At 64.9% G+C, this 20844-nt stretch overlaps 1 protein-coding gene across 1 annotated transcript; it reads left to right on the top strand.

The window, feature by feature from the left end:
• Positions 1–3141: 3141 nt before the first annotated feature.
• DMTN (dematin actin binding protein) lies at positions 3142–12299 on the top strand. Its single transcript, XM_051640945.1, has 17 exons — positions 3142–3322; positions 7193–7256; positions 7580–7636; positions 8124–8198; positions 8321–8476; positions 8587–8631; positions 8753–8861; positions 9003–9059; positions 9135–9287; positions 9378–9487; positions 9576–9681; positions 9823–9887; positions 9995–10043; positions 10199–10206; positions 10470–10529; positions 10618–10698; positions 10797–12299. Exons 3-17 carry the CDS (start codon positions 7619–7621, stop codon positions 10908–10910), a joined length of 1206 nt encoding a protein of 401 aa, XP_051496905.1. The 5' UTR covers positions 3142–3322; positions 7193–7256; positions 7580–7618; the 3' UTR covers positions 10911–12299.
• Positions 12300–20844: the final 8545 nt, after the last annotated feature.

Below are 20844 nucleotides of genomic sequence, written 5' to 3' on the forward strand. Positions count from 1 at the left end.
GCTCATCCTCCCTCCCTCAGGTGAGCTGAAGGAAGCTGCTGCTCATCCTCCATCCCTCAGTGAGGCTGAAGGAAGCTGCTGCTCATCCTCCATCACCCAGTGAGGCTGAAGGAAGCTCCTGCTCATCCTCCCTCCCTCAGTGAGGCTGAAGGAAGCTCCTGCTCATCCTCCATCCCTCAGTGAGGCTGAAGGAAGCTGCTGCTCATCCTCCATCACCCAGTGAGGCTGAAGGAAGCTGCTGCTCATCCTCCCTCCCTCAGTGAGGCTGAAGGAAGCTGCTGCTCATCCTCCCTCAGTGAGGCTGAAGGAAGCTCCTGCTCATCCTCCATCCCTCAGTGAGGCTGAAGGAAGCTGCTGCTCATCCTCCCTCCCTCAGTGAGGCTGAAGGAAGCTCCTGCTCATCCTCCATCACCCAGTGAGGCTGAAGGAAGCTGCTGCTCATCCTCCATCCCTCAGTGAGGCTGAAGGAAGCAGCTGCTCATCCTCCATCACCCAGTGAGGCTGAAGGAAGCTCCTGCTCATCCTCCATCCCTCAGTGAGGCTGAAGGAAGCTCCTGCTCATCCTCCATCCCTCAGTGAGGCTGAAGGAAGCTGCTGCTCATCCTCCATCCCTCAGTGAGGCTGAAGGAAGCTGCTGCTCATCCTCCATCCCTCAGTGAGGCTGAAGGAAGCTCCTGCTCATCCTCCATCACCCAGTGAGGCTGAAGGAAGCTCCTGCTCATCCTCCCTCCCTCAGTGAGGCTGAAGGAAGCTCCTGCTCATCCTCCATCACCCAGTGAGGCTGAAGGAAGCTCCTGCTCATCCTCCATCCCTCAGTGAGGCTGAAGGAAGCTGCTGCTCATCCTCCATCCTTCACCGAGCCCAGAGGATGCTCGGCGAGCCTGCAGGACGTCCCTGCCCATCTTCTCCAGCTCGGTGAGCTCCAGGGATGCTCCTCCACGTCTCCTGCAGCTCGGTGAGGCCCAGGAATGTTCCTGCACATCCTCCACCGCTCGGCTCCAGCCGGTTGCGGCGGGAGGCGGTCGCTGTAGCAACGTGCGGTGCGGCAGGGGAGGGGATGCTGGGCGCGGGCAGGGCTCCCGGCGGCCAGGCGGCGGGCCATGGGCTCCCCTGAAGGTAGGACCCTGCTCCCCCCCATCCCTGTGCCCCCCGACATCCCCCCAGCCACCCCAGGAAGAAGGCTGGAGGCTCTCCCTGTGCTGGTTTTGGGGGGGGGGGGGGCATAGCCGGGATGGCGGGTGCCCCTTGGGGGTAGGGGGGTGGTTGGGGTGAGCATCTCTGGGTCTGGCTGTTTTTTTTTGTTGGTGGGTGGCAGGAGAAGGTGCGGGATCCGGGTGCGTGGCTGGTGCGGGATCCTGGCGTTCTCCAAACTCCTCCCTCCCTTCCTCCGGGTGCTGGGTTCGGTGGCGAGGCGGGGAGGGGGGGGTTGAGCCCTCAGCGGGTGTCACGGCTGGTTCAAGGCCCCCCCCCCCACCCCACGAGTGGCCCCGGGTGCAGGTGGTGACGGTCGCTGCAGTTTGTCTTCATGCTTGAGAAACTGGGTTAGAGCTGGGGGGGGGGGTAGCGGGGGGGGCAGCCGCAGCCTCCATTATTCATGGGCACTGCCCTAGGGGGAGTTGGAGGTGGGGGGGGGGGGGGGGGGGGGGGAGAGTAGGGGGAGCTGGAGAAGCCCCTTCAGCGCGGGGGGGGGGAGGGTGACATCTCGGGGACAGGATGCTCTTGGTCCGATGAGGCAGGCTGGCCCTGGCACCGAGGGGGCATGGGTGTGCATCCCTCCCCCCAGATGTGCATCCCTCCCCCCAGATGTGCATATCCCCCCCCCCCAGATATGCATCCATCCCCCCCCGGATGTGCCTCCTGTGCATGCATCCCCCCCCCCCTGGGGGTGCATCCCACCTGGATGTGCATCCCTGGACATGAATTCCTCCTCCTCCCCCCCCCAGATGTGCATCCCTCGGGGGGCGCATCCCACCCAGATGTGCAATCCACCCCCCCTCAAAAAAAAAAAAAGTGCATCCCTGAGCGTGCCTCTCCCCAGATGTGCATCCAGAGGGTCCGGAGGCCCTCGCTGGAGCCAGGAGGGAAACTGAGGCAGCAAAGAGCAGGGAGAGCAGCGCCGGGGAGGGGACCCAGCTGCTGTCACCAGGCAGCTCCTCTCCCACACACACAGCCGGGAATAGACTCTGCTTCCCTGCTCTGCGGCACCAACGCAGCCCCGACACCCCCGGGGAGGGGGGGTCCTTGGCACCCTCAGTCAGGCCCAGGTGCCCCCCCCGGTGGAGGGGGGGGGGGATAAGGGGGGGTCGCAGCGTCCCTGCCCTTCCCTAGGGGCTCTGCCCGAGGACAAGGGGCTTGGACCCCGGATCCCGGGATCTGGGAGGGGGGTGGGGGGGGGGTCGTGGTTTGGGAGGCTGTGGGGGCAGCGGGGGCTTTCCCTGGCAGCCCCCCAGGGACAGGGCAGGGTCTGGAGAGATCAGGGCTTGATTTTTAGCAGCTGCTCAGCACCTCCCAGGCCCTGGCTGGGCTCTCTTGGCCCCGCGGGTGGAAATTCCTGCTGCGTTTCCCCTCCCGAGGGTGGGTGCCGCTCTGGGAGCAAACACACACACACACCCGCCCCCCCAAAACCCAGCCTGGGGGGTTCAGGCCGGAGGGGGGGGGAGGGAGCTATCCTCTCCCCCCACCCACCGTGCTGCAGCCCACCCCACGCACCGTGGAGGGGCTCAGCCCCCCTGCTTGGGGCTGGAGCAGGGGGAGGGGGGTGGGAGCAGGGGACGCAGTCCCCGTGCTGCGGTTGCAGCGTGGGCTGGAGGACAAGGGGGAGCCCTGGGAGACCCCCGAAACCTTCCGATCTCTTTTCTATCAGCCGAGCCTGGCGGCGGGGTTGATTTCTGGTTTTTCCTCCCTCTTTGTGCCGGGAAAGCGGCGGGGAGGGAATAGTGCTTCGTCATGATGCCTCCTAATTCTCCTCTTGTTCGGGAAGGGACTGAGCCAGCAGCAGAGGTGGGGAGAGGCGAGCGGCACCCCACACAATCCACCCACCCACCTACCCACCCACCCTCCCGGGCCACCCCCCCGGGGCACCCGACACCCCTTATCGGTGCTGCCGGGGGTGCTGGGGTTGGGAGATAAGGGCTCGCCCGCCCCTCGGATGCGCGTCGCAACTCGCCGGTGGGTTTGGTCGCAGCCAGGGCAGCTGGCCCGGCAACCCACGGGGGAATTCGGTGGCCAAAAGGGGACAGGAGGACAAGGGGGGACTCTGTGGGTGTGTGTCCCCTCCCCAGCTCCCCGCTGCTGGAGGTATGAGGCGTCTCCCCGTCCTTAGGTGAGTGGCCGTGCCCTGCGAGGGGCTGGGGGGGCGGAGAGGAGGAGGGAGGTGGCCCCTAAGTGGGGGGCACATGGTGGGGGAGGGTGTCTGTGGGGGTCGGTTCATTGCGATCGGGATCGGGCAGCCTTTGCTTTCCGTGCATCCCCCCCTCCCCTGGCTCTGCGTAGCCCCCATGCCCAGGGGGCTGGGGTTAGGGGGTGTGTGTCTGTGCGGTGGGGGGTCCCATATCTGCTCCCCCGACTTTTCCCGCGCCCCTTCCCCACGCCCGGCGCTGCGAACCCACCTGCGGGGAGGGGAAAAGGGGGCGGCAGGGACAGGAAGGGCGGGGACCCGAGGCGGGGACACAGGCTCCATCACCCGGGGGGGGGGGTTTACCCCTCCACGGGACTCCCATCTTCCCATCCACGTCCCCTCTGCTCCTAGCACCCCGCATCCCACCCCCCGGGACACCCCCCCCCCCCCCCGCAGGGGGTTCGGCTGCTGCCGGCAGAGCAGGGACATCCCCCTTCCTTCCATGGGGACATTGTCACCCCGGACCCTGTGCCAGAGCATCCCAGCCATTCCCAGCCCCACTTGTGGAGTGAGTGGGTGGGTTCTCAGTGATGTTGCTGCGGGCTGGGGGTTGGGACACGACAGCCCCACACCCCTCTCCTCCCCCTCCATCCCACTCTTCCTCGGGCACAGGTTGGGATGAGGTTTGATGCTCCCCTGGGGACCTGGTGGGGGCGGGGGGGTCCTGCCATGGGTATGGGATTTTGGACCCCAACCTGCTCCTCCTGGCCCCATCCAGGCACAGAGAGGCCAGACTCCCCCCAGAGCATCTGGGGGTTACCCTGGGGGTTGAAAATGGGGTGCAAAGCTTGCCCCCCCCCCCCCCATTTCTTGGCCATGGATGTAGCCACTTCCTGGGATGGGGGGGTTCAGTTCCTGGCTGTGGGTGTGTGGGGCTGGTGGTCAGGTAGGGCTAAGCCCAGCCTCTCCTGGGAAGACCTGGGCCACCAGCTGCCACCTTGGTCCCAGGAAGCCCCCAGCCACATCCCACTGCCCGGCGTTCTTACCAAGAGGGTGCCTTGCTGTGGTGACCCCAAGAATGGCATCAGGGTGCCCAGGGACCTGCCACCCCAAAGTGCTCTGAGACATCCCCTGGGGCAGTGCCCCAGAGTTGGGGGGTTCTCAGGGACCGGGGGCATCACCAGACCCACAGTGGGAGCCCCGAGGGGCTGTGGCCTCCACACACACCCCCCCCCAGCAGGTCCCTCCCGGCCCCTCTGCGTGCGGGATGAGCAGGCTAATCCCATTTTAATCCCAGATTACGTGCCACGTGAGTTGCTGCCTGAAGCTGGGCTGCAGCGTGGCCATCGGGGCAGGGGGGCCAGGGATGCCCCCCCCCCCCTCCCTCATCCCCCATCCAGGAATGAGCACCACCCATCCCAACTCCAAACTTGTCCGGGAGCTCAGAGCCTCCTGGAAGGACTAGAAAGCAACTGGGTTGGCCCAGATCCCTGGGATGGGAGGAATGGAGCAGCCAGAGGAGGTGGAAATGCCTCCTTTAACTCCAGCTGCTCCTGGTTGCTGCTGTCCTCTCCCCCCCCGCCCCAGAGCCAGGGAAACTGAGGCATGGAGCAAGGTACATCCTCTGCCCCAGGGATGGAAAAATCCCAGGGTCCAGGCACTGGCAGCTGGTGGCTTTTAATGCCACCAAGGTGTCCCTCGGCAGGGCAGGGTGCAGTGACATGGAAGAGATGAGCTGTCAATAGCCCATGGGCTGCTCTCCCCTGCCCAGCCGCGCTCCAGAAGGGAGGGAAAGGATGAAAAACAGGACAAAGGAGGAACCGGACACCGGTGAGACGCGGGTCGAGGCCCCACGTGCTCGTCCCCGCCGCGATCGAGTTGCCGGTGGGGCCCTGGGGTGGGTCGGTGCCTCGGTTTCCCCCGGTGAGGATGCTCGGAGCCTCTCCCGTACTGTGTTTGTGTGGGGTTGGCGGTGGGAGGAGGAGGAGGAGGAGGTGGCCGGGGCTGGGAAGTGCCGGATGCCGTTCCCAGGGCTGGCGGGAACCGTCTGTTCGGGGAACTTGTGACCCCACATTGTCGTCGTCCCCCCCACCTCCGCAGCTGGCGGGGAGCCGGGGCCGCTGCGGGAGCGACCGGGCACTACGGTGAGGGAAAGGCAAGCAGGGAGGAGGAAGAGGAGGGGAGGAAGGCTGGGAGTCCCTGCCCCGGGAGTACAGGGGGTCCGTGCAGCCTGGCCCCTGGCCCGGGCGCTGATGGCTTTGGCGGCTGCGAAAAGTCAAATCCGGATTTCCTCGGGGCGGGGAGGAGGGAACTGGCCTCTTCCCGCTGCAGCAGCAGCCTTCCCCGAGCCCCCCCGCCGCTGTCCGTGTTGCTGGGGGGGTTGGGGTGCTGGGGGAGGCAACACCCCTGCAGCCTTGCGAGCACCTGCCCTGTCTGTCTGTCTGTCTGTCCATCCCTTCCTCCATCACTCATGCCGTGCATCTCTGCCCCAGCATCTTGCTCTCCCTGCCCCGTGGGTACCCGCGGCATCGCTCCGGGGATCGGGGGGGGACGGACACACGGTGTTAACACCCCCCCACACACACACACACCCCGTCCCTCCTCGCCCTCCCCGTCAGGCAAATCCCAAACACGTGCCGGGCCGGTCTTATCTCATGGAGCAAGGGAGCGTGCGGGGGACCTGCCGGAGAGATTGGAGGTTGCCATGGGGAGAGAAGCTGCCATCGGGGCGGTGGCTTCGTGCCTGAGCCAGATAAGATGTCCCCGCGTCCCTCGGCAGGGGGTGGGGGGGTAGGGGGGCCCGTCCCCGAGCTGGCTGTGCACCCCCAGCACCCCTCTCCATCCCTCCGGCTCTGGTCGCGGCACCTCGGGCTTGTTTTCCTTCCCTCCGGCAGCCGCATCCCACCCCTCCCCGCACCGCCCCCTCTGCTCCCTCTGCCTCCTGCCATTTGCCAGCTCATCCATCTGCTCCCTGCCACCACCCCTGTGTCGTCCTTGTTGTCGTGTGAGTGTGTGTGTGTGTGTCCCCTCCCGCCCCCGGTGTCCCCAGAGCTGGAGGGTGAGACCCAGGGGCTGCCCTGGCGGTGCCGACGGAAAGTGTGAGCTCACGGGTGCCAAGTGGCTGGTTGCCACCCTGCCCGGACAATACCGCCTTGTTGCCGTGCTCCCAGGATGCCCAACCTACCAGCACCACGTCCTGCAGCCCCCTGGGAGGCTCGGGGTGGGCGTCAAGTGGGTCCCGGTGACAAAACGAGGGGTTATTATTCGCGTCTCGGCGACCTCCTCCTCCCGGCTCCGCCCTCGGAGGAGCGAGCCCCTTGAGCTTGGGGCAGCTCCATCTCTTCATCCCGCGGGAATGGTGCCAGGCTGAGGTCCCCAGGGCAGGCTGGCAGCAAGGCTGAGGGTCCCCCAGAGGTGGTGGCACCTCCCCAACCCCATGCCCAAGCCGGGGGGGGGGCGGGCTGGGGTGTTGTCGGGGGTTGGGTGGGCTGGGCGCTGCTGTTCCCTGTTGTGTCTCTCGGGTTGCACCAGGGCTTTCCCGGTGCCCTCCCCACTGAAAGGAGAAGTTGAGAGGAGAATGGGGAATTTTCTCCCGCTTTGTCTGTGGCATTGTGGGTTTTCCAGAGCAGGGAGGGCTCAGGCCCCCCGTGGGGCTGCGGGGCAGGGGGCTGAGCACAGCAAGCCCAGTCCTGCCTGCTGCTGGAGCCTTCTCGAGGCCACTGGCTGCCAGAGGACAAAAGGGCTTCATTACCTCTGCTCCGCTTGCCAGTGCTCGTCAGCAGGGGGGTGTGCAGGGACAGCTTTGCACCCTTGTCACCCTGCAAGCCTCTGTCACCCCTCTGGTCTCCGTTGCAGAGGCAGCATCTGAGCCCCAGCCTGGAAATAGAGCCCAGAGGGATGTGGAGCCACAGAGGCAGAGGTGAGTCGGGGGGTTGGGGTACTCCAGCACCTAAACCCCTGCCCCCAGAGGGGGAAACCTGGAGCTGTTTGGTCACCCTGGGGATGGTGGTATCCCTTGGCAAAGCCTGTTGACAGCACCTGAAAATGTGGCAGTGGGGCTGTGCTGGCCTCGTGTCATGTTAGGGCCTGGTGTGTGTGTGTGTGGGGGGTGTCTTCTGGGCTCAGCCCCCCAGCAGGAGGGTGGTGGGCTCTGCCCAACCCTGCTGTCCTCCGGGATCACCCTCGGGGTGCTCCCTGCCCTACCCGAGTGTTGCCCAAAATCTCCTGCTGTCCCCATTGCAGGACCCTGTGACTGACACAACCTCTCCAGCCCACAGCTGAATGGAAAGATTGCAGAAGGTAAGGGGGGGACATGGGCAGGGTGCTAGGGGGTTGTTGGGGTGGGCGGGGTGTTAGGGGCATGCAGGCAACGGGGGCCACCAGCATGCAGAGCCTGGTGGCCAAGGGCAGGGGCTGGTGGCCAAGGGCACCGGCAGGGTCACCCTGGGATGCTTCTAGTAGGGCTTTGCCTTCCTCCTCCTCCTCCTCCCAGCCCAGCCTGGCAGCACCATCTAGTGGCAACGTGTCCCGGCCAAACCACTGTCACCTCCCGGGTTGTCCCTTACCCTGAACCACAACGCTGGAACCAAAAGGAGACCCCCAGCGCCCATCCAGAAATTCCCCATCCCCGAGGGGGTTTTTGTCCCGCTGCACTGAGGTCCGTGGGGCACAGGGGTGTCCCCGGGCCCCCCTCCTGCCATGCCCCAGGGTCCTGACCTTGACCCTGAGCCCCTTCCCGGGTTGTGCTGAGGACGGGGTTTGCCAAAATTTTCCCTTTTCTCCCCAGCAACCACTGACCTCCCCTGGGAGCGTCTGTTCCTCCCGCGGGTCCAGCGTCCCCGGATCGCCCTCCAGCATCGTGGTAAGAGGTCACTCACATCACCCCAGAGGATGCCAGCCCCAAAGAGACCTTCCCCGTTCCCCAATATTCCCTTTCTACACCCCAAAAAAAAGAAACCAAAGGGGTTTTTCCCTTCCTTCCAGGCTAAAATGGACAACGAGGTTCTGGGCTACAAGGACCTGGCTGCCATTCCCAAGGACAAAGCGATCCTGGACATCGAGCGCCCCGACTTGATGATCTATGAACCCCATTTCACCTATTCCCTCATGGAGCACGTGGACCTGCCCCGGAGCCGAGAGGTGAGGGTGCCTCAGGGGCACCCCACATCCCCTGAGTGCTTTTTTTTTTTGGGGGGGGGGAGGTGCCAGATGTGGGGCTGCTGGAATAAAATGCTTCTTGCCTCTTGCAGCGCTCCCTGTCTCCCAAATCCATCTCTCCTCCTCCGTCTCCGGAGGTGAGTACTGACACTGTTTGCTCCAAGATGCAGTTGAGGGGCTCTGAGGAGGAGAAGAGGGGGGTGATGTCAAACTACTGGGGTCTCACCAGCCCCCACCCCCCTCTGCCTTGCCCCACAGGCCATCCGGGAGTGGCTGGAGAGCCGGACCCCCGGCAGTGCCCCCCAGCCCAGCTCCCGCCCGGCCAGCAGCTCAACCCGCAGCAGCGTGCAGCACTTCCACCGACCAGGTATGTTCCCCCCAAACCCTCCCTTTGCCTGACCCTGAGCCCCACTTGGGGCGTCTGAGCAAGGGGTCCCATCAAGCACCTTTCCAGAATGGTGAGCTCCTTATTGCCAGCCCCCAACCCCTTTTTTTTTTGCCCTTGCAGAGACGGACACAACAGAGCTCAACATCTACAAGAAGCCTCCCATCTACAGGCAGAAAGGTGAGTGGGGGTGTCTGTCCCGTGGGATGGGGCACCCCAGGGCGCTGCCTCACCCCCCCGCCCCGTCTCCCACAGACCACCACCCCAGCGCCCACCACGGGAAGCATCTCATAGAGGACTTGATCATTGAATCCTCCAAGTTCCCAGCGGCGCAGCCCCCAGACCCAAACCAGCCCGCCAAGATCGAGACTGACTACTGGCCGTGCCCCCCTTCCCTGGCTGTCGTGGGTAGGTGGGGAGTGGGCTGCACCGGGGGGAGGGGTTCTGCCCCCTGTGGGGGTGCTGGGGATGAGTAAAGCTTCCCCTCTTCCCCCCCAGAGACAGAGTGGAGGAGGCGGATGGCCTCCAAGAGAGGGGAAGAGGAAGAGGAGGACCTGACAGAGGAGATGAAGAACCTGCGGGAGCTCCAGAGGCAGGAGCTGAGCAAGGTGGGGGGCAGAGAGGGTGGCTGGGCACCCTGCGAGGGGCTGGGGACGAGCTGACACTGACCCCCCACCCTTGACTCTTCACCACCAGGTCACCTCCAACCTGGGGAAGCTGATCCTGAAGGAGGAGATGGAGAAATCTCTCCCGATCCGGAGAAAAACCCGCTCGCTGCCAGACCGGACACCTTTCCACACGTGTACGTGGGATGTGTGTCTCACCTCCTTCCTGTAGCCCATCTCTTCCCTTGCCCACCCAGCAGCTCTGGCTGCCTGCACCCCTGCCAGCTCCCACAGCCCTGCCTGCACCCACCTCTGACCACCCTCTCCCTCTCCTGCAGCTCTGCACATGAGCAGCTACAAGAGCTCCTCGCTGCCCACCTCTGGCAGGAGCACCCTCACCAGGGTGAGTGGGTGGGCAGGAGCTGCCCCCCCCGCCCCCCCCATGCTGTGGGGCCTGGGATGGGGTCTGGGGGTGGCACTGCTCTGACGTTGTCTCCTGTCCCCTCGCAGCTGCAGTCAGCAGAGTTCAACTCAGCAGGCAGTGAGAAGGGCAGTCCGGGTGAGCATCAACCCACGGGATGGGGGATGTGGGGGGTGTCCTAAGGGATGTGGGGGTGTCCCAGGAGATGGGAGGGTGTCCCGGGGGATATGAGGATGTCCTGGGGGGGTCCCCCCGACCCTCGGGGCTGAGCCCTGCTCCTCTCTGTTTTCCAGCCCTGCAGGTAAGCACTCACCTGGCTGCTGGAGTGGAGACCCAGAGGAAGGGTGATGTACACCTGGGGGGGCACAGAGGGGGGGACAGACAATGTGGCCACCTCTGGGATGGGGTCCAGAGGGGAGAATGGGAGGTGGGGAGGGTGGGTGTGCTGGTCCCTGGGCTGAAGCCCATCACCTTGGCCTCAGGGTGGGAGAGGGCAGCTCTGTGGGGAGGTGGGGGTCACGGTTAACACCAGGCTTTGCTCTCCCCCCTTCCCCCCCCCCCCAGAACGGCCAGCGCGGGCGCATGGATAGAGGCAATTCCCTGCCCAGCATGCTGGAGCAAAAGGTGAGCAGGGCTTGGGGGGGGGGAGCTTGCGTAGGGTTTGGGGGGGCTGTAGAGAGGATCTTACAGTCCCATTGCCCCCACCTTGCAGATCTACCCCTACGAAATGCTGATGGTGACAAACCGAGGCCGTGTCAAGCTGCCTCCTGGTGTGGACAGGACCCGGCTGGAGGTAAGGGCTGATCCAGGGTCTTGGGGGGGAGGGAGGGGGGGGGCACGGAGAGGGCAGACCCAACACCCCCTCACCTTTCCTCTCCCCCCCCCCATCAGCGGCACCTTTCCCCTGAGGATTTCCTGAGGGTCTTCGAGATGCCCCCCGAGGAGTTCAGCAAGCTGGCCCTCTGGAAGCGCAACGAGCTGAAGAAGAAAGCCTTCCTCTTCTGAGCCCCCAGCTCAGCCCCTGCCACCCCCTCCAACTGCTTTAGGGCTCTCAGCCGGTTTTATTAGGGACCCCCCGCCCCCCCTCCTCTCTCTCCCCTCACCCCCAGCCCTCCCAGTTCTGCCCCCCTCCCCCCCGCCTCGCTCCTCCTGGGGGAAAAGGGCTAGGGGGGCTCGAAGCTGGCTCTGCTGCCTGGCTCATGGGGGGGATAATGGGGCTGGGGGCAGGCACGGTTCAGCCTGGAGGGGAGGTGAGGGGCTGGGGGGGGGTTGTCTCTGTGTGTTGTGCCCCCCTCTGCCCCCAGGGCACGACAGCAGGGGCAGTGCCTGGCTCTGCTTTGGGCTGGGAGTGTGCAGGCTCCAGTGTGCAGGCAGAGCGGGGGGCTTCCCTCTTCCCTGGGGGGTCAGTGCCCCTCTGCCCCCCTCAGGGTGCTCCTCTGTCTCCCCTCGGGGTGCTCCTCTGCCCCCCCACGCCTTCACCCTAAGATTTGGGAGGAGTCTGGGGACCCACTCACTGCCAGACCGAGGTGCTCCCAGCAAAGCCAGGCCAGCATCCCACCTTGTGTCCCCCCCCCCCATCCAACTGCCCTTTTAACACTCCCCCCTCCCCAAAACCCAGGTCCCTCCTGTGCCAGCCTCTGCAGCACGGACCCGTACACTGCCAAATCCTGCAGGGCTGGGATGCTGGTGCCATGGAGCACCTCGGGATGGGGCAGGGGGGGGTGGCAGAGTGAGGGTCCCACTGGGACCCCTTGGGGCAGCTCTCACTGCAATTCTAACTACTGGACTTGTGTGTTTGGGGGGGGGATTGAAGGTTTGGGGTGATGAACCAGGGTGATGCAGCCAGGCAAGAAAGCAGCAGGACATGGCTCAGTGGGGTCTCGGGTGGCCACGGGGGGTCTGGGTGGTCCTGGGGGTCTGGGCATGGCTGTATCCATGTGTCCCCCCCCCCCGCAGCCGTGCAGGCAGGGCTCGGCACCAGGCAGCACCTTCCTTCCCTTCTCACAACCTTCTTGGGGCACAGTTTTTTGGGCAGGACCCTCCCCTGCCCTCTCACCTCCCCCCCCCCTCCACCCACCCACCCACCCCCCGACTCCCCCACGCTCCCCAGTTTCTGTTTCCAGCCACTTTCCAGCCGCTAGACCTTGTTGGGATGTAAAGAATGTAATTTATCGGGAAATCACCGACCCATACTTGACTTTTCACTGCTACAAAACGACATATCTATAAATATATATATAAATCCGGGTTGGTTTCTGACTGGACGACAGCGATTCACTCTCTCTGGTTGTTTTTTTTTTTTTGTTAGAAGTTTATTTTATTTGCTGGTGTCGGAGAAATCCGCGTGAAGAGTGATTTTTTTGCTTACAATTAAAGGTGAAATGGCTTTATCCAGCCCCGGGTCTCTCCACTGGTTTGTTTTCCCCACCCACCCACCCACCCACTCCCCCCACCCAGTTCCCGGGTCCCTGCAGATGGCGATGGTGCTTCCAGAAGGATGCGGAGCCCTTCCCCGCCTCCCCGCAACCCCTTCCCCGCCCCGACCGGGTTGTGTTGGGGACCCGCAGGGCGTGTGCGTGTCTAACCGAGCCGGGACTGGGCTACCCTGGAGTCCGGTACTGGTTCCAGTCCCAGTTACCGGCCCCGGTCCCAGTTACCGGCTCCGCCGAGATGTGAGCGACCCCGCATCATGGCCCGGCAGAGAGGTATGGGGAAAGGAGGGGGGTGGGGGGGCGTGAAAAGGGGTGCAAAGCTGCAAGGGGGTGAAGGAGAGAGTCGAGGGGGTGCGTGGGGTGCAGCAGGGGTGCCCCCGGGGGGTGAGGAGGCGGGAGTGAGGGTCCGGAAGGTTGAGGGTGCAAAAAGGGGGGGGTGTGGGAAGGAGGAGAGGGTGTAAAAGGGGGAGAGGGGGTGTCTGGGCGGGTGGAAAGGTGCTGGAGAGGTAAAGGGGTGCAAGGGACAAGGCTGGGGGTGAGGCTGGGGGTGTCAGGGTAGGGATGGGGTGCCTGGGTGCCCCCAAAACCAGGGGGCTGTGATGAGGGGCTGCTGCACATGGCAGCCTGTGGGGTGCCAGGGCTTCTACCAGCAGCCTTCCTGGGGCAATTTCGGGGTGCAGGAGCCGGGGGGGGGGGGATTGGTGGTGTAGTGAGGCACCTCCACCCTGGAGCCATGGCTGGTGGGGGCTCCCCATAGAGATGGGTCACACTGTGGCCAGCAGCAGCTCCAGGCTTGGGGCCACATCCAGCCTCCTCTGAGTCATCCTGAGCTGGGCAAGAGCCACCCCGAGTGCTGAGGGGGGTTGGGGAGAGAGGGTCCTGGGGTTCCCCCCCTTTCCAGGTGCTGCTCCCCTCTGCACCCCACGGGGGAGCAGGGCTGAGCCCCAGCACCCCTCACCCCTGGTTCCACAGAGCTAAAGGCAGGTGTTGGAGGTGCCAGGCTGGAGTTCCCAGGTGTTGGCATCACCCAGGGTTCTTGTGTGCTCCCTTGGCATCCCGTGGGCATCCCTCACCTTCCTCCCGAGGATGAGGATGCCAGGGGGGGGGTGGGCAGTGTCCTGGGGGAGCAGGGTGCTTTGCTAGGAGGTGGGTTTGTGTTTGGAGGTGGACGGTGGGGGGGGGGATAGTACATTTTCCTTCCACCCTGGAGGCCGAGGCAGCTGATTTTAATCTCCTGTTGATTTTAATCTCCTTTGGCCCCCGCAGCTGGTGGGATCTGGTGGGTGAGGGCAGCTCCTGCCTGCACCCTTTCTCTTCCCCCCTCCCCGGGCATCTCTGGGTCTTACTGAGGACAGGGAGAATGGGGAGGGGGGGTGGGGGGGAAGAGCAGGGGGTGGGGACAGAGCCAGGGCTTGGGAAGGGGGGGGGGGCGAGTAGATGGAGATGTCATTGCTGAGGAATTCGGCATGGGCGGAGGAGGAGAAAGGGAGAGAGAGGAAGAGCCAGGCACAACGGGCACGGGGGACAGTCCCTGTGCCTGTCGTGGCATGTGCCCCCCCCCCCCCCCAGGCTCATATCTGCCTGCAGGTCCCTTTGGCCAGACCCTGCCCCAGCCCCCACCCCCCATTCCTGCCAGCCCCCCACCCCAGGGAGCTGCTTCCCCCCTTTCCTTTCCCCGGTTTCCAGGGAAATCCAGATGTTTGGGCCCAGCTCCGGCATTGCTCAGCCTGCCTGCCCTGCCAGATGTTTCTTTTCCCTCTGGGAAGGGGTGTGTGCTCCCTGCCTGGGGACGCTGGGGAGGGGGACAGGGACTGTCCCCGTGCCAAGACCTTCTCCCAGTGCCAGGGGCTTCTCCCATGTCCCCCATAACACACGTGGGACTGGTGGGCTCCTTCCCTCTGCCTCTCCTTGCCCCTCACCCCACCCGGGGGGGTGGGGGGGGGACTGTTGCTGTTTTTTGGGGTGCCTTACACCCCCGCCAGCCTGGAGCAATGTGGGATGCTGGGCTGTGGGATTTTGGGATGCTGGGGTCACCTGGGCCGTTGCAGGGAGTCACCAGGGCAGCATCCCGGCTGGTTTTGGCTTAGCTGGGATTGTCTTTCTTCCAGTTGGGAAACGGTGGGAGAGGGGAGGTTGGGGTTGGCATGGGGGGGGGGGAGGGGGGGCCGGCACAGCCAGGCCCCGTGCCAGGAAGCAGTGGTGGGTTTCAACAGGGGGTCTGCAAGCTTTTATCCCAGCTGGGAGCAGGGAGCAGAGCAGAGCGATGGAAAACCCCTTCCAGATGCACAGCTGGAGGGAGCTGGAGGGGTCGGGGGGAAGGCAGAGACTTTGTGGGGGGTCAGGGAACATCTGCCTGCCCCTGTGGCGGCAGCTGGAGGTGCCCGGGGTGAGGGCAGAGGCCGTGCTGTCCCAGCCTGGACCACAGGGTGCAGGGATTCCCTTCTTCCCCGGCCGGGATGAGGAGGAGGCACAAAGCAGCTCCTTGTCCCGCTCCATCCCTCCTTCCCGCACGGCAGGGTTGGGGTTCCAGGCTGGAGCTGAACCCCAAGCCCTACTCTGCCCTCAGAGCAGGCAGCGAGTGGGTGCTCAGCGTTTTCAGTGCCTTCATCAGCTGCTCTCCTGTGCCTCCTCCTCCTCCTCCTCTGCAGCAGCAGGGCAGAGCAGCACGTGGGGCTGCCCCCGGCCAGGGTTCCCCTCACCCAGCCGGGAACAAACCCGCTCTGTGAGCACACACAGAGGAGCCTTCAGCACGGCGGGTCCCCCAGCCCCCCTCCTCATCCTCCCCCAGAACCCCGGGCCCCTCAATAGCCGGATTGTGTGGAGCTGGGGCAGGTGCCGGGATTGGGGGCACGGCCGGTGGCTCTGGGCACGTAACCCCCTCATCTGCTGGTCACCAAAGAGCCCCTGCCAGCCCTGCTCCCACCCTCCTCTGGCTGGGGGGTGATGGCACATCCCTGCCCCCTGCAGACCTGGACAAGCTGCTGTCGGACCTGAGGTCCTTCCTGCTGATCCTGGACCGGGAAAGTCTCAGCTCCACAGCTCGGGCCAAGAAGAAGTCGGTGGCTGATCTCCTCTCCAGGCTGCAGAGCCCCTCGTGTGAGCGTGGGGCTGCGGGTGGGGGGTGACCCAGTGGGGGGCAGCCCCTGGGGGGGAGGGGGGGGCTGGGAGTGGGGCTGTGACCGGGTGCTCCCTCCGTTGCAGCAGAGGATGCAGAGTACATGATCATGCGCTGCCTCTCGCCCTCCCCCGGGACCCCCCAAGGCCGGGCCAGCCCAGGTGAGCCCCACAGCCTGGCCCCACCCCCCCACATCCTGACCCACCCCCCCACATCCTGACCCACCCCCCCACATCCTGGCCCACCCCCCTTCTCCTGGCCCACCCCCCTTCTCCTGGCCCACACCCCCTTCTCCTGACCCACACCCCCTTCTCCTGACCCACCCCCCATCCTGCTGTGTGGCCAGGGGTGCCCAGCCCCTCACCCCCCATCACCCTGCTGCCAGTCCTGTTTTTTCCCCCCAGGAGCCAGGACTGGGGATGCAACAGGAGGGAGAGGCTGTGAGTGCCACCCAGCCAGCCCCCTGAGCCTGCCAGGAGGGGTAAGGGTGGGCAGGGGGGGACTGGGGGGCTGTGGGTGTGCAGGGGGGCTGGGGTAGCAGCATTATGCTGGGAGAGGGGGGCGTGGTGGCCATCCCTGCACTGTGACCCTGCAGGAGGTCTGGCCAGGCTGGAGGTTCCTGTGCTGCCAGCTGTGGGCAGAGCCCCCCCTGCCATCCCCTGGGGACCCTGCAAGGTTCACCCTGGGGTGCAGCACCTTCAGAGCACCCCTTCTTTCCCCAGAGCAAGGTGCTGGGTGTCTCACCATCCCTACCACCCGAGGACTCCTATGAAGATGCTGAACCCCTTGGCCCCAGCAGACGCCCTGGCTCAGGTGAGGACCCCCCCCCACCCTGCACCCCATCGCCAGCACCCACCCAGCACCCTGACCCCCTCCTGGCTCCCAGGAGGTGCTGACAGCGACAGCAGCCACTATGAGTCCTATGAGGAGGATGAGGATGGTGTGACTGACCGTGCCCACTACCTGAGGCGGCCGCCGGCCCCCGGTTCTGATGCCGACCCCCCCGGGCACCCCGAGGCTCAGCTCTGTGGGTTCCTCTGGAGGAAACGCTGGCTGGGACAGTGGGCCAAGCAGCTCTTCATCGTCCGGGAACATGTGCTGCTGGTGAGAGGGTGCAGGAGGGAGGGAGAGGTGGGTGGTTGGACAGACAGATGGATGGAGGGAGGGATGGAGGGATGCAGGATGTTTGGAGGGATTGATGGATGGAGGAAGAAAGGGAGGGAGGGAGGGAGGGAGAGATGGGGGAAGGGAAGGGAAGAGGGAAGGGAAGATGGGAGGGAAGGGAAGGGAAGAGGGGAGAGAAGAGGGTAGAGAAGAGGGGAGGGAAGAAGGGAGGGAAGGATAGTTGGGGGAATGGATGGATGGAGGGAGAGACAGGTGGAGGGATGGATGGAGGAATGGAAGGAAAGATGGAGGGATGGGGGGAGGGAGGGACAGACAGACAGACAGATGGGTGGATGGTGGGAGCAGGTCCCTGACCTCTGCTTCCCCCTGTTCCTCTGCAGTGTTTCAGATGTGCCTCCGACCCCCAGCCGGTGCTGGAGCTGGACCTGCGGGGCTGCCGCGTCACCTACAAAGCCAAGCAGGGCAAGAAGATGCCCCACGTCCTGAAGGTGACAGGGACAGCAGGAGACCTGCTGGTCATCGGCTTCCAGAGCCGGCAGCAGGCTGAGGACTGGAGGAAGGTTTGGAGGTGTTACAGCCTGGCAGAGCTCTGCGTGGGCAGGAGGGAAGGGGTGGGCAGGGAGAAACAGGGGCACAGCCAAGGGGGCTGGGGGCAGTCCCGTCTGTCCCCTGCTCCTCTCCCATCCAGGAGTGTCTGGTGCTCCTTTAGATGGGGGAGTGGGTGCTGGGGGCTGAGCTCTCCCCTTCTCCCTTGGCAGGTGATTGAAGAGGTGAGCAGCGATGCCCCAGGTGGGCTGGCAGCCATCGGAGTCCCAGTGTCACCCTCCTCGAGGCTCAGCAGGGTGAGCTGCTTGTCCTCCCCCAGGAAACCCAGGAAAGAGGGTGCCTGGAGAGCCCAGAGCACATCCCCGTTCCCTGTGGGATGGGGGGTCGGGGTACAGGGGGCTTCAAACCTCTGGGGAGGTTTAAATGGGAAGAGCGAGATGGAGGTTGGAGATGAGGAGGGAATTCTGTGCTGTGAGGTGGTGAGAGCCTGGCCCAGGTTGCCCAGGGAAGCTGTGGCTGCCCCATCCCTGGCAGTGTTGAAGGGCAGGTTGGATGGGGCTTGGAGCAGCCTGGGCTGGTGGGAGGTGTCCCTGCCCATGCAGGGGGTTGGGACTGGATGACCTTTCAGGTCCCTTCCCACCCAAACCAACCTGGGATCCTCTCTCCACTCTCAGGCTGCCAGATCCCATCTTGCCAAGAAGGAAGATGAAGATTACTCCCAACAGACTGCCCGGCCTGGAGAGGATCCTAAAGGAGGTGCAGTGTGTGGGGATGGCTTGAAGGGGGGGGTTGAGGAGGGGCATCCCCACCCTTCCTCCCCCTTTCCCAAGCCATCAGTGACGAAGGGGACATTCCCCCCCCAGGCTTCCTGGCGCTGCGGGGGCGCTGGCGGCAGCTCTGGTGCGCGGTGCGGCAGGGAGCCCTGCGCATGGCCCCGGGGCCTGGGGGTGCCCGGCGCCCCGTCTGTGCCCTGCGGCTGGGGGGCTGCCAGGTATCCCGGGGGGTTTCCCGGGGGGTTTCCCGAAGGCTTTCCAAAAGGTTGGCCCCGGGGGGAGGAGCTGCCGGTTCCCCCCAGCACCTCCGCATCCGCATCGCCCAGCGGGGCCGGGAGGTCGCCCTGTTGCAGGTGAGGAACCACCCCCCACTCCTCCCCCCCCGGTACCACAGTGTCCTTTTTGGGGAGGGGGTTGGTCCTTCTACAGCCTGGAGCCTTATCCCGTGCCAGACCCGTTCAGATGAGGAGAGGGAAGCCGGGTGGAAGACCCTGCGGGCCAGGGGAGGAGGGGAGGTGGCTGGTGACAACCCCCGCGCTGAGACCCCCAGGCTGGGCCATGCCAGCAGCTGCTCTGCTGCAGGGTAAGGAGACCCTGGTCCCAGCTCTCCTGCTCCTCTGGGGAGCCAAAGGCAGTGATGGGACCCCCCCACACCCACCCACCCACCCCCTGCTTGCAGCGGGCTGCTGCTGCGCCGAGCCACGACCCCCAACACCTACATGGACGACCCCTTCGGGCAGCTCCCACCAGCAGAGGTCCCCAAGCACCTTTATTCCAACGTGGAGCGGCTGCAGCAGCTGGTAACTTTCTCCTGCCCCCCGAGCCACTCGTGGGGACCTTGCGGGTGACGGGCTCCCACTGCCCACTCGCCCCACGGGCTTTTCCTTCCGCAGCAGCAGAGCTTGGACCGAGCAGTGCAGAGGCGGCTGAAGAGACCCGTGTCTGCAGTGCCCGGGGGTGCGGGCAGCAGCGCCCTGTCCTGGCAGGCAGGTAAAGCCAGGGGCTGGGTGCTCCTCCCTGGGCAGCAGCAGGCTCGCCCTCAAGACCCCAGCCCCACCTGCGGGGATGGAGGCTGCGGTGCCCGTCAGCACCGTGTTGTGCTGGGGTTCCTCTGCCCTTCCTCCCCAGCACCCCTCACTGCCCTTCCTCCCCAGCATCCCTCCTCTGCCCTTCCTCCCCAGCACCCCTCACTGCCCTTCCTCCCCAGCACCCCTCACTGCCCTTCCTCCCCAGCACCCCTCACTGCCCTTCCTCCCCAGCACCCCTCACTGCCCTTCCTCCCCAGCACCCCTCACTGCCCTTCCTCCCCAGCACCCCTCACTGCCCTTCCTCCCCAGCACCCCTCACTGCCCTTCCTCCCCAGCATCCCTTCTCTGCCCTTCCTCCCCACCGTCCCTCCTCTACCCTTCCTCCCCACCATCCCTCACTGCTCTTCCTCCCCACCATCCCTCCTTTGCCCTTCCTCCCCAGCACCCCTCACTGCCCTTCCTCCCCACCATCCCTCCTCTGCCCTTCCTTCCCACCATCTCTCCTCTGCCCTTCCTCCCCAGCATCCCTCCTCTGCCCTTCCTCCCCACTGTCCCTCCTCTGCTCTTCCTCCCCACTGTCCCTCCTCTGCCCGTCCTCCCCACTGTCCCTCCTCTGCCCGTCCTCCCCACTGTCCCTCCTCTGCCCTTCCTCCCCACTGTCCCTCCTCTGCCCTTCCTCCCCACCATCCCTCCTCTGCTCTTCCTCCCCAGCCCCACTGGCAGCTCTCCAGGGCAGGGCTCCCAGCACACAGCAGACAGAGATGAGCCCCAAGCTTCGGAGCAGGGATCTCTCCCAGTCCCAGCACACCCTGACACTGCCTGAGAGGAAAGGGGCTCAGGATGGGCTGGATATCCTCATTGGTAGGACCACAGAGGCACTCTTCCCCTGTGCCAGGGGGTCTTCTGTCCCCTGCCTGGGCAGGCAGCAGGGTTGAGGGGTGCCCAGGCTTGGCAGCATCCCCACTATCCTTGCAGGGAAGAGAGCCTTCCCCAAGCTGGAGGAGAAGGTGGGGCAGCTGGAGAGGGCCTGTCGCATGAAGGGCAGGCTGAAAGCTGGCTCTGAGATGAACCTGCTGGCCATTGGCAAGTCCCTGAAGGGACACGTGGCTGCCACCACCAGCTCGGCTGGCTCCGAGGTGAGGGGACACCAGGGAGAGGGCAGGGGGCTGCAGGGGACGGGGAAGAAGTGCCCCCCACTCTTGTTTCTTGCAGCAGGGCTCGTTCCTCACGCCTCTGCTGAAGCGCACGGCGTCGGCCAGGAGTGCCCTGAGACCATCTCCTGCCCCGGGCCTGGTGGAGACAGGGAAAGTGCTGCAGAGGAGAAAGGTACCCTCTGGGAGCTGCGGGGTGGGGGGCACAGCTGGGGACCACCCAGGACCTGGAGGGTTTCACCACCCATCCCTGCTGCTCTCCAGGAGTGGGAGATGAAGGCTGCGATGTGACCAGTGCCCCAGCAAGTCCCCCAACTCGGGGGGAACCCCCCCCCCAAAAAAAACAAACCCTGCAAAGGGACCCACCAGAGCGGGCATCTCTCCACAGACCCTCAGGCTGCACGTGGATCGTGCAGGACCAGCCTGGGGCTTGTTGTGTTGTTTTTTTTTTAACCAGCAATATCGACGCTACAACTACGCACTTCTATTTTTATATAGATATATTTACACACACACACACACACACACACACATAAACTCTCCATCTGTGGGTTTCTCGTCTCCCTGGAGGGCAGGGAGCCCGTGAGGGGCTCGTTGGGGTTTGCCCCTTGCAGGCTCACTGCCTTCATGCCCATCCCAGCACCTTGGGTTTGGGGGCAAGTTGCAACCTCGTGAGCCACCAGCTCCCTCCCCCTTGTGGATCTGGGCCCCCCCAGCACCCCAGCCCCTCCTAGGGACACCCACTCACAGGGGTGGGGGTGGATTCACC

The sequence above is a fragment of the Apus apus genome, chromosome 26 (genome assembly GCF_020740795.1).
Source record: "Apus apus isolate bApuApu2 chromosome 26, bApuApu2.pri.cur, whole genome shotgun sequence".
Taxonomy (NCBI): Eukaryota; Metazoa; Chordata; class Aves; order Apodiformes; family Apodidae; genus Apus; species Apus apus.

What these genes read in the sequence shown, in the direction of transcription:
- DMTN (XM_051640945.1), top strand. An exon ending in CCGGACACCTTTCCACACGT is followed by an intron (nt 9,682 to 9,822) that starts GTACGTGGGATG and finishes CCTCTCCTGCAG; the next exon opens with CTCTGCACATGAGCAGCTAC. An exon ending in CCAGCATGCTGGAGCAAAAG is followed by an intron (nt 10,530 to 10,617) that starts GTGAGCAGGGCT and finishes CCCACCTTGCAG; the next exon opens with ATCTACCCCTACGAAATGCT.